Source organism: Vanellus vanellus, assembly GCF_965231255.1.
Source record: "Vanellus vanellus genome assembly, chromosome: 5".
NCBI lineage: Eukaryota > Metazoa > Chordata > Aves > Charadriiformes > Charadriidae > Vanellus > Vanellus vanellus.
Window position 1 is genome coordinate 51,525,044 of NC_138910.1, and position 16,753 is coordinate 51,541,796.

The window sequence follows — 16,753 nt, forward strand, 5'->3', positions numbered from 1 at the left end:
GTTTTTATAAAATTGTATGCAATGCAATTAATTTATACATTATTTGAAGAATAAATGGAGAAATTCAGTATGTGTAATGGAAGTTATTGAAATGCAGCTTATTCCTGCCTTCAAAACCTACCAGAGTTCCCTGCCCTGCAAGAAGCAGAGCTTTGAACAAGAAGAAAAATATTAAATTCTAAAGCTTCTAAAAATCAGTGTTCTCTGCTGTGATTTCTGAAGAAGTTCTTATTTCTAGTCAGGTACACAGTGACTGCCATACATTAAAAAGGACACATTTATGGCTATTTGTTGATTTAATGCTGCCACTTTTAGACTTGGCAGTTTGCATGTTATTGGAACTTAAACGTGTTGCTTCCTTTACAATGGAAATAATATTTCATGCTCTTTGGGCAAGATGCACTTTCAGATTAAAAAGAAAACATTGTTTCTGGCACTTGTTGTTTTTTGGGTTTTTTAAATTAATTGTAATGGTAAGTCTGGAATGTTTTATTATGTGGGGATCATTCTATTTGGTTTGGTTAAGTTAACTCAGTTTGGTTAAGTTGATTAGAGTCCTATGATAAGTAGTATCTTGCATGTCTGTAGTTTCATATCAATAATTCCACTCTGAGTAAATTAAGGAGTATGTATTTACAGAGCAATATGCACCTCCTACAGCGAAAATTGACAATTACAAACCATCTCAAAACTGTCTTACACATTTGTTCAATAAATCAGTATATTGCCTGTTAGAATGACTGTCTTCTCTTCCAAAACATTTTGATGCTGATAAGCACATTGTATTCCTTTGTTTTTCATTGTACTCAGATGACAGAGTTAGCACGAACACAGATCTCTGATACTGTCAGCGCTCCAGCTGCTCCAGTCACCACCTTGTTTGACCACCAGCGGCAGCATCATTCAGAGTTCGTGAAACAACTGAGAGCCCGAACTGATACCAACAGGTTTTGCCTAATGTTTCACATCTTAGGAAGGGGGAAGTAGAATTTGTTAGGTTTTGCTTCACCTATTCTTGAAGAAAAATTTAAGATGTCATAATGAGTGAGCATTTAAGAAGAATTTAGATTCCATCTTTATGCCCTTAATAGTGTATGCCAAAGGTGACATTAACTGGTTCTGTGAAGCTCTATATAAGTAGAAAAAGATGCTCTAAATATTTTGTGGGATGATATAACTAGTCTGAGCTTTAAGTGATCTTTTCAGAAATTTTAGCTGTTACTACTTCTAGTAGACTCGTGAAAGCTTGTGCAAACTGTATTACTCTTTGGTTTAAGAGAATGCAGACTTATCCAACACACTTCCCTTTCTCAGGAAATGTGAGTCTGGTGCCATATCACAAGGTAAAGAGGAGAGAGGGGACTTAAAACAGACATACTCACCAATGTTTGATAGTTATTCAGAGTCCTCAAGATCAAAGGTTCATGATCACAGGTAAGAAGAGTTTAGGTTACACAGGGGTTGGTTTTTTTGCTATAAATAAGAACTAAAGTAAAAAGGAATATAAAGATATTTCCTTCAATGTATTTTTTTAAAAGAGGGGAAGTCAGTATTAAACCTTCAATGGGTTTATATTCCAGAGCTTGAAGGTTTACATGCCTACCAGAATTTGTTATGTCTTTAATTAAAAATCTGACTACACTGTGTGTTAATATCTTCATTTTTGAATTTGTTGTATTTGTTCTAATTGGTCACTTTTCTCTTTCCTAACTTAAGAATAATTGAGTTCCACATCTGCTTTCTCATTAGCAAGAGTGTAGCAAGCAGGTGAAGGGAAATGTTTATTCCCCTCTCTTTAGCTCTTGTGAGACCGTACCTGGAATACAGTGTCCAGTTTTGGGCCCCTGGGTAAAGAGAAGACATTAACATACTGACACAAGTCTAGTGGTGAACCACTAAGGCGATTAGGAGGCTGGAGTATGTGATGTAAGAGAGAGGCTGAAGGAACTGCGATAACTTAACCTATGAAAGAAGGCTAAGGGGATAGGATTCTAGTTGCAGTATCCTAAAGGTGGATTGTTACGGAATATGAGGCTAGACTCTTCTTGGAGGTGCACAGTGATATGACGAAAGGCAACAGCAGCATTCTAGAAAGGGGAAAATCACTGGAAAAAAAAATCACTCCCTGGGAGGATGGTCAAACAGTGGAATAGGGGTGGAGGGAAGTCGTGGGATTCTCTGTCCTTGCAGGTGGATGTGGTCTTGACTTTGGTTGGATGAAATACCTTCAGAAATTGTTGAGCTGAGATTATTCTGATTTCTGTGCTGTGGCCTACTTGCATACTTCTGTTGCATCACCTTTGTAACCAAAAAGTCATTTCAAGTCTCTGTTTACCTGAGTCTTTTTCCTTGTCCTAAACAGTTGCATTTTGTGCCCTTCTCATTTTGTTCTGTGTTATTTTGAAAGGGACTAGAGCACAGACTGGAGCATATATTCTGAAAACGCAGTGCAGAGACCTGTAGAACTGCCTACTCTATAACGTGCATTACTTTCTATTCTGTTCTCTGTGTATCTGGCCGTTTTCTTAGGGTTTTTGTTTTCACTGCTGCTTTGCAGTGGCTTGAGATTTTACATGAAGTGCCTGGAATGCTGCTTGTCTGAGGTTTAGATTTGACTCATTTCTGATACTACTTCTCAGTTTCTTGCGTGTTTAATACTGGATTTTAGCATTTTGTTTCCTGTTTACTTACCTGATCTGGTTAGATCCCATGAAGTTTCTCTGATCTTGACCAACTGGAATGATTTTGTCTGCTGTAGTTCTTCTAATTTAAAACAGTATCACTATCTTGCTCATCCTTTTAAAAACTCTAAGGAGAGATGTTTGCAATGGTTTATCATCAGTACTCATTGCCAGCTAGAGGGTGTGCATCCCTACAAACCACTTGCATTCTAAGGCAGAATAAAAATAAAAAGTTCTGCTGTCAATCAGCAGCTTGATGAGGCTTGGAATTTTAAGGTAGCCAAGCTGCATTTTAAAACCAAAACCAAAGCCTCTGCATGTCAGTTATTGCTGGGATGTTAATCATGGTATGTACAGTAGTAATGTAATATAATTATATTGAAATGTGCAAAGTAATTTTTTTTAAAAATTATGTCTTGATAATACAGTAGTACCAGCAGCCGCCAAGAGAGTCCTTCAGTTCCATCTTCTAAGGAGAATGAGAAAAAGCTTTCCCGTCGTGAAAAGATAACTAGCAGTATTGAAGAGCAGGCTCATACTGGTGTGGATGATTCTTTGCCGAGTGATAGTATTTTATCACTGCCAGATGAAAAAGGTTAGCTGTATTTTTTGTATGTGATGAATCTCAAGGTGGTAAGGGGGGAGGGAGGTGCTGTTTCAGAATTAGTTTCTGAAATAAATGAGGGAATGTGTGTGAAGAAAGCTGAGCCCCAGGTGAATTGGTAGCCTCTTAAGAGGCAGCAGAGGATGGCACAGTGAGATAGGAACCTTTGAAATTTTGCACATCAGAGTGATGGAGTCTGTGGGCATTCTACTTTCTGCTGTGCTAGCTGTGGCAAAATGTTCACTTGCTGAATATGCAAGATGAATGCCAAATGTTTTAGCAGTCCCAGAAATGTGATTATACCTGTGTACAGAAGTCTGTTAGGTCTTTTGAAGCTAGATAACAGTATTTCATTATGTCCTCTAACTCAAGGTCACTTTTCTAAACACCCGCTTTTCTGCATTAGAATAGTTATATCCCTGTCTTTCCTGCCCCCCCCCCCCCATTTTACTGAGATGAGATGGAGTAAAACTGCGTTTATGGTACATACCTGGGTGTAAAACCACTTAGTGCATTTCTCCCTCAGATTCCGCTTCTGTTGCAACAGAGTATTCCCTGAAATTTGATGAGTCCATGACAGAGGATGAGATTGAGGAAAAGTCTTTTCGGTCTTTGCTGCCCTCTGAGAGTCATCGCAGAAATAACTTGGAGAAAAAACGGGGTAATCGTGATGATTCTGATGAGGAAGTATCCCCAGAAAAAACAGCTCTGTCATCTATCAAGGTAGGTCAAGCAAGTTAAGGTAAATTAACTGAAGCGGTTAAGCTGATGAGCTTCAAGTGAGCTGTTCTTAGTTGTGCTTGCAAACTCAAGTGTTCTTTTCCTCACTGTGGTTCTTTGAGCATCTCAAAACATAGAGTTGTATGAATCATGCTTTATGTCACTGTTGTACAAGTGCAGTGACTTGGCTTATGGAACAGTCCATCCAGGCCTCTACCTGTTCTCTTGCAGCTTTGGGGAAGAGGAATGACTTTTTGATGTAGGTTATAAAAGCCCAGTGGATTAAGTCTGCCTACTATGCCTACACACAGCTTGGAAGTACATGATGATGCTTCACCTCTTTGGCCCAGGAGTGGGCGTTCTAAACCTCACGCAGCCCAGGGCGGAAGAAGCTGGTCTGCATAAAGCTCAGTGAAAAAACAGCTTCCCTTCTCATTTTTGTGTGTGCATGTATTTGTGTACACACATACATACTCTTTGTAATTGAAAAAAGCCTTGGTATTTATGTATTATCAAATCATACTAAATTTGTCTTGCCTTCTAGGAGCTAAGCATGCCATTCTCAGGGGGGCAAGATAGTTTCTCTAAATTTACCATGGAGATGGTAAGACAGTACATGAAAGAAGAGGAAATGCGAGCAGCTCATCAGTCCTCACTGCTTCGGCTCCGCGAGAAAGCTCTGAAAGAGAAGACCAAGGCTGAATTAGCTTGGCTGGAACACCAGAAGAGGTAAGTTCAGAAGTTTTGTTCAGAAGTTACTGAACAAAATTGGTTCTGTTTTACCTCAAACCAGGACATTCAGCTCTGAATATACACTGTTGCTGACTGAGCGTTTTCTTGTACTTCTACTTGCATTTTTTTGTAAGATTTTGCTTTCACCCCTCCCTTATTAAGTATCAATGGTTGAACTAATCTTCTGACATCAGTAATCTATACAAATGTTACTGTCACTTGGAAAGAACAGAACACAGTTTGTAAGTGTGCTTTGATGTTTACATTGAATGCAGTTTGATAACAGAGAATTTCATTGAAACAGTAGAACATCAGATATTTGTTGTCAGTCAGAGAAGGTAGTTCCCAACCATTACTCTACAAGTCTTAATTCAGGAAGGTAAAAACTGTCAAACAGTTAGACTTTTATTTGCTTGATGTCTGAGGTCGTTTTGGTTGACGCAGGCCAAATTTTGTGAATCTGGTTGTGTTGTACGTAATGATTTGTTTCCGACCTAATGTATGCTTTGTCCTTGAATGCCACTTGAAGTACCCAGTGATACTACTAAGCAGTGGTGACCAGATTTAATCAATAATACTTTTCCATGGTCACTCTCCGCATGAGCGTACCATTGTTCACCAGATATTTTCTTCCAACTTCTTGTCACTGTGGATTTGACATAGGATTGTGAGGTAGTGACCCAAGTGTCCTTCCTTTTGTCTTTCCCAAATGTTGAGTGTGCTCCCTCTGCAGAGCTTCTGCCCATTCATGTGAGATCTTGTGTGGTCGAGTGCACCCTCAGCAAGTTTGCCAATGATACCAAGCTGTTTGGCGAGGTAGACACGCTGGAGGGGAGGGTTGCCATCCAGAGGGACCTGGACAGGCTGGAGAGGTGGGCCCAAGCCAACCTCATACAGTTCAACAAGGCCAAGTGCAAGGTCTTACATCTGGGCTGGGGCAATCCCAAGCACAAATACAGGCTCGGCAGGGAAAGGCTGGAGAGCAGCCCTGAGGAGAAGGACCTGGGGATGCTGATTGACGAGAAGCTCAACATGAGCCAGCAATGTGCGATTGCAGCCCAGAAGGCCAACCGTATCCTGGGCTTCATCAGAAGAAGTGTGGCCAGCAGGTCAAAGGAGGTGATCCTATGAGGAGAGGCTGAAAGAGTTGGGGCTGTTCAGCTTGGAGCAGAGGAGGCTCCGGGGAGATCTTATTGTGGCCTTCCAGTACCTAAAGGGGGCTTACAGGAGAGCTGGGGAAGGACTTTTTACTCGGGCATGTAGCGATAGGACGAGGGGGAATGGCTTTAAACTGGAAGAGGGCAGGTTCAGATTAAACATTAGGAAGAAGTTTTTCACTTTAAGGCTGGTAAGGCACCGGAACAGGTTGCCCAGAGAGGTTGTTGAGGCCCCATCCCTGGAGGTGTTCAAGGCCAGGCTGGACATGGCCTTGGGCAACCTGGTCTAGTGGGAGGTGTCCCTGCCTATGGCAGGGGGGTTGGAACTCGATGATCTTCAAGGTCTTTTCCAACCTAAACCATTCTATGATTCTATGATCTTGTATTACCTGCACTGGCCTTTTAACTGTGCATGTTTGACTAAAGTGTACAAATATTCCAATATAGAGCATGCCAACGATGAAGTACAGGCATATACTCTTCTGCAGGTTAGGAAAAGTAAACTTTTTTTTTTTTTACTTTAAAGAGTAAAAAGCTTGTTGTTTTGCACTTTTTTCTTATTTAATTCTTCCACTCTCTTTGCAGGCATTTGCGAGACAAGGGAGAGGATGATAAGATGCCTCCTATTCGAAAGAGGCAGCGTGGTCTGCTGCTGAGATTGCAGCAGGAGAAGGTAACTGATGACCTCTAGGAAAATCCTGTTGAAACACCTGTGTACCGATTAAATGTTTCAGGCACTATAAAAGCTAAGAACTGAGAAAACTTCATCCCAGACTTTTGGATAGGAAGCTAGCAGTATTTCTTACCAGTTATTTCTTACCAATAAGTTTTATTTGCGTTTCGGTAGTATTTAACACATTGTTTTAAGGGTCCTTTTGTATCAGTATTCTCACTGCTTGAGACTTAGATCTTGTTCTTTGCTGCTGAAGTTCAGGCTAGTTACTTCATCATGTAATTGCAGTAATTTTAAACCCATAGCAAGGACACTGTGGCAGCTTTAGAGTGTATTCTTGAGAGCTGTCTGTCATAGTTCTTATGCTTTATCTTTTATACCTAAAAGGCAGAAATTAAGCGTCTTCAAGAGGCTAACAAGGCTGCTCGGAAGGAGAGACAGCTGATCCTTAAACAGCAGGCGGAAATAGAACGAATCCGTCAGACTACAATGAAACTGCAGGAAAAACTAAAGTCTGCAGGAGAAAACAAGCTGGTAAGTGTTCAGTACAGAAGCTGGAGCCTTCCCTCTTTGGCCATGCAGCTGGTATTTGACTTAAGTGTTTATAGGAATCGGAAGCTACCCTTGGACCTATCACTTGGAAGTTTTGTCTGCCCCAAATGATCTCATCCTCTTTATCTCAGCAATTTTATGTTTAAAGCATTGTTTAAGGAAATACATTTGGAGAAGTTATAAAATGTTTTAACTGGGCAGTAGATTATGTTTGTTAATGCTCAAGCTTAACTAATAACTTTGGAAATATCAGGTTTTTGATGCTTAGATCTCTCAGGTTCTGATTTTGTTTAGTTATTTGTCAGACCCCAAACTACTGAATGTAAGCACTAAACCCAAAACTTGCTGCATGTTTGTGTGTGTTAGTGTCATTACAACTAAGTTTCTTGGATCTGCTTTATGAGACAGCAAGATGGGATTTTGGTAACTGTCTGCCTCCTTACAGAATTTTGAGGAGACACAGGTTAAGTAATAGTATTATAGAAAGGATTGGTTTCCTGTTTGGGTAACTGGATTCTGGTGGGGTTTTTTGTTCTAGATGCAGTTAGGGAAGACCTTAAATTATGGAGAAATAGGGTGTACTAAAAAACTTTGTGTCAAATAAAAGTGAAGTTGGAAAATGAAGTTAAATCTGCAGGTGGACAGACTTATCTGAACTAGTACTTGATGTACTCTGGGCAGAAGTAAGCTAAATTAACACAATTTTTAAAAAGATGGTAGAGTAACTTTTCTTACTTTCAATGCTGATTTTTTTTTTTTTTTTAACACTTAATTGCAGGAACTTCACAGTGAGGATGACATCAAGCAGAGCAATGCTTCTAGCCCACTTCCAACTGATGCAGAAACGCGCAGCCCTTCCCCAATCTCAATCTCCAGTAGTGAGACTAGTAGCATTATGCAGAAACTTAAAAAAATGCGCAGCAGAATGGATGAAAAGTAACTAATTTTCTTTTTTCTTATACAAAATTGTACTATTTTAATAGAATTAGTTGGTTGGGCCAGTATCTGCACTATCAATGGCCATCAGAAAAATTACATAGGTATTGTTATCACATACACTTTGACCTGAGTTACCTGAAAAATAGTTGATGAGAAGCATTAATAGAACTATATTAATATTTGAGTATAATACTTTAAAGGCTACAGTTCTTGCCTGAATACTGAGATTCAAACATTGTTAGCTGGCAGACTGTGTGGCCAAGGTTTTATTGTAGAAGATTGGTTTTAATGCTCTTTGTACTTGATAGAGTCAGTAAAAGTGCCTTGATTTAAAAAGATTTTGATGTTTGTACATACAAGGAACTTGAACGGGCTTGATGGTATGTCTTGTCAGAGTTTGTCTTGCAATTCGACAGTCGAATGGTCAAAGTGGTGCCTGTATTTTGTATCTCTCCTTTTATTTAAAAGGGAAAAAATATAGGGAGTGAGACTTTGGAATTACAGTACCAATTTTTATCTTTAATTGAAGCATAAGTTATAAATAGCATTATACTTCTGCAAAACCTACTAACTGAGTTTTAGATATGGCTCACAGAAAGTTATTGAGCTTTTCGGGCACGTGATTTCTACCTTATTATCCAGCTGCTGAATTTCAGTTCTAATTACATTAAAATCAGCTAGAGATGAATTCTGTAAGTATTTTCTTAATTAATGGAGGTGGTATGTGTGTGACTGAGCAGACAGGCAGTTAATAAGAACTTTCTTTTCCTCCTATGTGCTCCACAGTTGAAACCATTTGTTAGTCTTCAGAGGAAATAATGAAGTATATGTGCAGTTCCTGGGTCTGAAAACTAAGGCTGCATCTGTTGATTTCACCTGTTAAATTGTTTTGAATCAAAAATCGTTTCTGCATCTTTTCAGTGTAGGAATTACTTTGTCAGCACTAAACATCCCAAATGCTTTACCAGCATGTGCTCATTAGTTTGAAGCCTTAAATTCTTATTTGAGGCTAATCCATTAAAAGTCTGGCCTCTGCCAGTTACCGCAAGGAATAGTCTTTGCTTAAACAATTTTTTTGAACTTATTACCAAGGTAGGTCACTATATTTTAGTCCATATGTATTTCTATATGATGAAGACAAAAACCAGTAGTAGCAGTAAGTGAGGATTTAGTGTAAGTAGGATAAAACCAAAACCATGTTCTTGTTACATGGTCTTCAGTGTTCTAGCCTCAATTGATTGCTGTTTTATTCAGACTCTTCTGATAGGATCCAGTAAACTGAAAAGCCAAAATCACAAAATATTTCAAGTTTCTGAAGCATCATATTACCAAAACTAAACTATTAGCATTTCAAGTCATGTGAAAACCCACCCCATTGTTATAGCAGAAAACTCTTTCTCAAAGTCTGTTTTGAGGTTGGTAAATGGCTTAAGATGGGGACTTGAAAAGGATGTACTCTGTAGGCCATGTTCACTTCTAGGGTTTCAAGAAGATTTTTCTTCTGATCCTTTTTTTTTTTTTTTAAAAAAAAGGGTCTTTATATTGTTTTTTCCACCTGAGTTTCAGTATACAAAATTTTAAATGGTAATATAGTGTTAAAAAAAAAAACGTTACAGCTTATGAATTTTGAGATTTTATTAATACTGTATTAATACTATAAGAGATGACAAATGCACTTTTATATTCAAGACTTCCTGTGGTTTTTTTTGCCAAGTAGTGTTTTTGTCAATAATTTTTTTAAATCTTATTTTTTCCAAGTGCCTTCATTTCTAAGCAACACTTAGGATTGCAGAAAGAATTAATATATTAATAAATAATTGTTCTTACTATCACTAGGGATAGCAGTAGATATGAAGTATGGTCTGGTCTTAAAGATATTTTGTCAGTCCAAAATATTGCTCACCTGGAGACTACTTTTCAAAAGGTGGATAGCAGGATTTAAGCTGAAACAATTACTTTTAAGAGTAACAAGTGGGAATTGTGTGTGATGTAACGTATGTGGTCGTGTATTTTTATTTTTATGGTTTTGTCTTGGATTGCTGCGTATGTTCAAAGGAAGTAGTATTTTCTGTAAACATAAGTGATTCTCTAGAACTAGATCTTCCTAATTGCGTAGCTTTGGCACACCTTTTGCAGGTGTTTTGATAGTGGTAGCAGTGCTTATTGATTGAAAAACAGTGCAACTTGGTACCTTTTTTCCTAATGTCTTTATTTGTAAAATGCATAAGAATTAATATTAAGATAATAGAGTAAGATGTTTGGCTTGGGGTGTAATGATAGGAAGCTGCTGTTTGAAGGGAATCAATCAGGTTGTGAGATACAGCAAAAGGAAAGAAGCTGAATAACAAGTAAAGTACAGAGCAACTAGAGGAAGAAATTGGGAAAGCCTGCTATGCTGGATTTGTTGTACTCCACAGCAAGGTGGAAATCCTTTGGCATTTTTACTTATGAGACAGCTTTAATATTTCTCTTTTGCTGAAAGTGGAGTGAAAGAGTAGTTCTGTTTTTTTTAATTTTAATTAATCAATTTGTGTAGCCTGCATGTGAACAGGAGCATGCTCTGTCAAAGAGAATTAACCACTTCCCCTTGCTTTCCTTGCATATGCAACTTTAATGATGATCTGTGCAATAGAGGAACTGATTAAATGCTCATATTCTTTGCTTTTCCTTAATATGCTTCTTACCTTGCATTGTAGTTAATAGAGCTATATGGAGCATGCTATTTTTCTATAAATATGATAATTCATTAGGAATTAGCCTAAAATGGTAATTCTTTAGGAAATACCATTTTAAGCACAGCTGTGAGTTTACGTAGTTTTTTTTAAAAACCAATAGGCGTTATCTATCTGCAGTTAGTACTTCAAATGAGAGGCAGTAAGTGAGTATTCTGAGACCAAGTCTGCACTTTGTTGCAAAAAAAACCAAACAAACAAAAAAAAAACCAAAAAAAAAAAAATAGCAACTAGAAGCTGAATTACAGGTATATCTCAGACTTTTCCTGGAATTGCTCATGTTTTAAAAATACATCATTTAATCTCCTTTTTTTTTTTTTTTTTTTTCCCCCCTTTCACTGGTGCTTACCTTTGGAGAAGTAATTTTACTGAGGTTTCGCCAGGTGAATGAAAATGTGTTTTAAGTTTTAGACTAGCAAAGTTGTTTGTATCGCAAAACCATCATGCTGTTTGATGCTAATAATATACTTTATCAACAGTTAGAATAACAGGAGTTGCAAAAAGCTGAGATATGTTAACTGGTGCATGTGGAAATCTGCATCAAAGTAATAAAACTCCTTCCAAAATTTAAAGAAAAATATAGCAGTGTGAAAGTAGCTTGCCTTTACTTAATAGAGAATGAAGTGTTGTATGTGTTCTATTACCTTGTGCATAACAGTGTATAGTTTTTCTACTTCAGATGTTGGGTAATAACTATACAATGTTAAATGCAATTAATTTTAAAGTTCTTTGCTAGATGCTATCCTCTTCACGTTCTTTCTGCCTTTTTTGCTATCTTAGTTTTAAACTCTTCCTCCTTATTTTGTAGACACTGCTCTCCTGTTCACTACTTCTTCTCTGTCTTTACGTCTCACCACTGGGCCTCTCTCAGTGTCTGTTTTCCCAACCTACACCCCAAATTCCAGCTGTATATCTACAACCAATTGGTCAGGTAACGGTATCTTTCTCAAGTGATAGACTCTTTGATAGAGCATGCTCTGTTCAGTCCTGGAAGGTCAAGAGGTTCTTCATCAGTGAATGTTTTTGACACTTTCCTCACTGTTTCGAGATCTTTATTGATGACATAGATAGTGGGATTGGGTGCACCCTCACCAAGCTGTGTGGTGCAGTTGATTTGCCAGAGGGAAGGGATGCCATCCAGAGGCCCCTTGACAGGCTTAAGGAGTGGGTCAGTCACAACCTCATGAACGTCAACAAAGCCAAATGCAAGGTCTTGCACCTAGATCAGGGCAATCCCCAGTATCAATACAGACTGGATGATAAATGGATTGAGAGCAGCCCTGCAGAGAAGGACTTTTGGGGATGCTGGTGGACAAAAAATTGGATATGAGCTGGCCATGTGCACTTGCAGCCCAGAAAGCCAGCCAAATCCTGGGTTGCATCAAAAGAAGCATGGCCAGCAGGTTGAGGGAGGTGATACTCCCCTTCTACTCTGCTCTCATGAGACCCCATCTGGAGTACTGCATCCAGTTCTGGGGTTCCCAGTACACGAAAGACATGGACCTGGTAGAGTGGGTCCAGAGGAGGGCCACAAAAATGATCAGAGGGCTGAAACACCTCTGCTATGAAGAAAGGCTGAGAGAGTTAGGGTTGTTCAGCTTGGAGAAGAGAAGGTACTAGGGACACCTTATTGCAGCTTTTCAATATATAAAGTAGGCTTATAGGAAAAATGGAGAGAGACTTTTTACTGGGACTTGTAGAGGTAGGATAAGGGATAACAGTTTTAGACTAAGAGAGGGTATATCTAGGTTAAATATAAGGAAGAAATTTTTTACAATGAGGGTGGTGAGACACTGGAACAGGTTGCCCAGAGAAGTTGTGGATGTCCCATCCCTGGAAGTGTTCAAGGTCAGGCTGGATGGGGCTTTGAACAACCTGATCTAGTAAAAGATGGCCCAGCCCATGGCAGGAGAGTTCGACTAGGTGATCTTTAAGGTCCCTTCCAACCTAAACCATTCTATGATTCTAATCTCTTATTTTTACTGTGTTCTGAGTGGCAGACAGATGGTTCACTTTACTCCTACTGTTTCATCACTACTTATAGCTGCTGAAACTGTGTAGGTTAGGCTTAAAGTCAGGCTTATACCTTAAAGTTAGGCTTATACCTTGATGTAAAAGTGCAGGTTAGAGCACCAGGTTAATACTTCTGGGTTAATATTTGGGATGGCTGGATAAAATGTGTAATGTTAGCACCAGAGAAATAGTTAGACTTTGAAATTGTGCTGGTGTAATCTGAGTGCTGCTGCTGCTTCTTTGCTCCCCCAGATTTCCAGCTTCATAGATGCCAGATGTGGTTTTGCTTTTTTTTTTTTTGTTTTCTGTGAAGCTGCCCCCACTTTTGAGGATAAATATGTACCCTTGGTGTTGCAACTGGAACCCTCTAGACTGTAGTAATATTAAGGCAGTGTGTGGCTTTGACCTTTTAAACTCCAGAGTTATAAAAGGGTCCGCATCTTTAGCCATGCTACCTTAATCATCCTCTTATAGGTTGAATGTTGGAACCCTCTTTCTCTCCTCTCACTTCTTTTGACTTATCTTTCTTTTTAAGTAGTCTTCTGTGTCGTGATTAGTTTTGTGGTCATTTAGTTAATTCTGCTCCTGTTTGTGGTCTTCTGGGTTAATTCATTTGACATATGCTTTTAAGGAGTCCTCTTTTGAATACATTTATTTCAGTCTTTCTCTAGTGTTTTATTTAAACTGAACTTATCTCCCTCAAGATCCAGTAAACTGTGAAGATCCAGACATTCTGATGAAATCAAACAGTGGGTGGGTGAAGGACAAATAAAAATTTGCCTTTTGCATTGAGGTCGTTGTAATCATGACCTCCATAATGAGTTCCAAATACATGATCTGCTCGACTAATTGGAGCTGATGTGTGTGTGAAAGTAAGAGTTGATAAATCTGATAGTGCTGGTGAAAGACACAACATAAGCATGACTGTCCATGTCATGTCTGTAATGCAATTACTGTTGGCAGTCTAGTTTCTTAGTGGTATTAATCTGTTGATTTTGCCTAAGAGTAGGGGATGTTTGATGTTTGTCTATAGAAAGTGATAAAGTAATGCACAAAATCATGGAATCTGTCAGCTTGAAGGTGGCAGGTGTTCCAGAGACTCTGAGGTGCTTCTATTTTTTTACTTGCTCTCGTTTTGACCACAGGAAAGAAGATTGTAGGTATGTCTTACTGGCTTTTGAAACTTTTATCTTCACGTCATAACTTCTCTGCCTTATCTGAATCTGTCTTAGAGGAGCACTTATCTGAATCTTAACCTTTCTGATCAATTGCCAGGTCACTTTTCCAGGGAACAGAATGAACACTAAGTTAGCAAACAAGAAATGTCCCTTAGCAGGCGAGACCTGCAGATTGGCCAGTTCATCATTCTGGTCTCTGTAAATAAAAGGTTTTTTGAAACACAAGAGTTTAAGAGCACAAATGAAATTATTATCTGTTTTGCAGCTTAAAAACTCTGATGCCAAGTGGCTGGGATGGCTTGACAATCACAAATTATAAAGGCGTTTGCAAAGCAAAATATCACAAGTCTTTGAAGACTGCCTTTTTAGGCACCACACCTTCTGTACCAATGATGAACTCTCACTCTAGCTGGCAAACCATGTATTTTCTACAGAGTGATTTTATGACGCCTTAAAAATGTCAGTGTAGGAGATGAATAAATTGATGTACACTCTTCTCCAGCCTTGACACGTCAGAGGAAGTGTGGGCAATTGATATTGAACTTGCTTCCATTTACTATCTTAAAGGTTAAATGCTGTGGTCTTGATTACTTCTATGTTTAGAAATAAGACCAGAGATACTGTTGTTCAGGAACTGGCAAAAAGAACCAGTATATGCATACAAACCTATTCATACCTACAAAATTCTCTAAGAACTTCCTCATTTCTGAGGTTTCATGGATCACTTAAGAAATCTTTGTCAGAAAGAAAAAAATAATTGCTAATTTTCAGCATGTTCCTTACTTTTTATCTACTCTTAAACTAGCAGCCAGATCTGTTAGTAGCAGGGAAAAACAGTCCTGCGTCCTTATTCTCTTTAACGCTGTCAGCTGACAATTAACATTTCAAGTGTGGCAATCCATAGAGATGATGCTTAAAGGAAGAAGGATAAAAGTTCCAGTAATTCAGGAGAGCTATTAATACAGGATCACCTTCTCTTATAATTAGGTATTTTGAAAGAACTGTAGGGGTGACTGGGGTTACAATTTTTCTGTCATTGGGATTAGCAAAAAGAAAGATTAATTTTTCAAACAGTTACTGCTTTCTTGAGGGTTCCACTTTAATACCACAGGTACTTTTCACATCCTGAAATTGGGAACTTATCCTGTTCATTTTAGTGCATAATCAGTAGCACTTTTAATGATTTTGAAGATCTTTAAAATGTAAGCAGTGTGTTTACAGTATGTTGTAGACTTTACTTACTGCAAAGGAAAAAAAAACTCGTCTGCTTGTTTTGGGGTTTTTTCAGCAGCACACCAGCAGTCTAGGAGATAGTAGTTAGTGTGGATGTTATCCTAGGAAACAATTTGTAAAGCTAAAATTATGGGAATTGTGGCAATAGAGAATCTGGCTATTGGGACCTTTGAGTGTGGTTGGCTGTTTTCCCATTGTCTTCTGCTCTGTCAGGTTCCTAACTAAGCGAGAACAGAAGCTGATGCAGCGTCGGCAACATGCTGAAGAATTGTTGGAGTGGAAACGCCGCCTGGATGCAGAGGAAGCAGAAATACGGTGGATAGAAAAGCAGGCTCTAGCTGCCTGGGACAAAGAGCTGCTCAAAACCAAAATAACCAAGAAAGACCTGGGGGATCAGAGAACTGAGCCCAAAGGTAGTAGGAGGTGGGGGGAACTGATGCAAATCACAAGAGTAAAACATAATTTGACACAAATGGTTGTTTAGGTTTGTACTTCCTTTCTTTTTTTGATGTTTTGCTGGTGGTGGTTCTTCTCTGGACACTCTTAGAATCTCGATTTCTGCTGTCTTCGCCGTCTTCTGTTGCCTTGTTCTTTTAGCCCTATTTTACACCTTAGTTATACACATATTACTCCTTTGCTATGTATCTTCTCAAGTGAGCAGTGCAGCATAGACCCATCAGATGTTTCCACATACAATTTAAACTATATTTCTGTATTTTCAAAACAAAAACACTTCATGATCTTTTGCTGATCTTCTGAATTCACTCCATTAAAACCATTTTCCCCTATAGTGCTATGTGAGTGTCTATCCTGTTAGCCTTATTACTATTGGTGAGGATGGTTCTTATCAAGGGCTGCTTTCCCCTTGTCTGTGTTTTCAAATAAATTGAAAACTTTTTTTCTTACCTCTGTTGTTAATGCAGTACAACTGTTTGAAATCTGCAAATGTGCTAAAGTGTGCTAGGATGTAATTAGTATAAATTATGGTATTGTGAGGGAAAATAAGTTCCCAGATGTTGGGAGCTATAGCTTTACTGTCCTGTCTTAAGTGGACCATACTTTCAGAAGCACAGAGAACTGGATTGCAGTGGGAGAAAAAATGAAACTTCAGGGATTGTTTGAGAAACAATCCATTTTCCTTTTTTTCCCTCTTTGCTGAAAGCAGGCAGCATGTTCTTTGAATGTCCAAAGGGAATTCAGAATTGTGCCCTATTACACTTCTTACTGAAAAGTCATGTGGATTTTAGGCATGTAAGACGTTTTGAAAATGACATGTGTATGAGTCATGAAGTTCCAATGAACAAAAATTCAGCATGAATGCTGTATTCCATCAACAGATGAGAAAATACACTTGTTTTCTATTAACCGTACCTACCAGTAGGCATTGGAGCACAGCCCTGCTTTGGAAGTGCCTCTCCTCCAGCCTTTGCTTAAATATTGAATAGTTCTCCATGGCTGCTTCAGTAATGCTGTGACTCCTGCGGAATTTAGTAAACAGGAATATTGAAAACCCAACTTATTATTTTACTTGTTGCCAGT

At 38.7% G+C, this 16,753-nt stretch overlaps 1 protein-coding gene across 1 annotated transcript in view; it reads left to right on the forward strand.

Annotated features, from left to right (window-relative positions):
• CEP350 (centrosomal protein 350) overlaps positions 1-16,753 on the forward strand; it is a gene marked incomplete at its 5' end in the record, with an annotated part of 67,891 nt that overhangs the window by 27,514 nt on the left and 23,624 nt on the right. The window contains 10 exons of the mRNA XM_082483368.1: positions 811-947; positions 1,315-1,434; positions 3,110-3,276; positions 3,812-4,008; positions 4,550-4,734; positions 6,480-6,567; positions 6,955-7,101; positions 7,898-8,055; positions 11,599-11,721; positions 15,428-15,627. Of these exons, the coding sequence (XP_082339494.1) occupies positions 811-947; positions 1,315-1,434; positions 3,110-3,276; positions 3,812-4,008; positions 4,550-4,734; positions 6,480-6,567; positions 6,955-7,101; positions 7,898-8,055; positions 11,599-11,721; positions 15,428-15,627 (1,522 nt within the window). The remainder of the gene's footprint in view (positions 1-810; positions 948-1,314; positions 1,435-3,109; positions 3,277-3,811; positions 4,009-4,549; positions 4,735-6,479; positions 6,568-6,954; positions 7,102-7,897; positions 8,056-11,598; positions 11,722-15,427; positions 15,628-16,753) is intronic.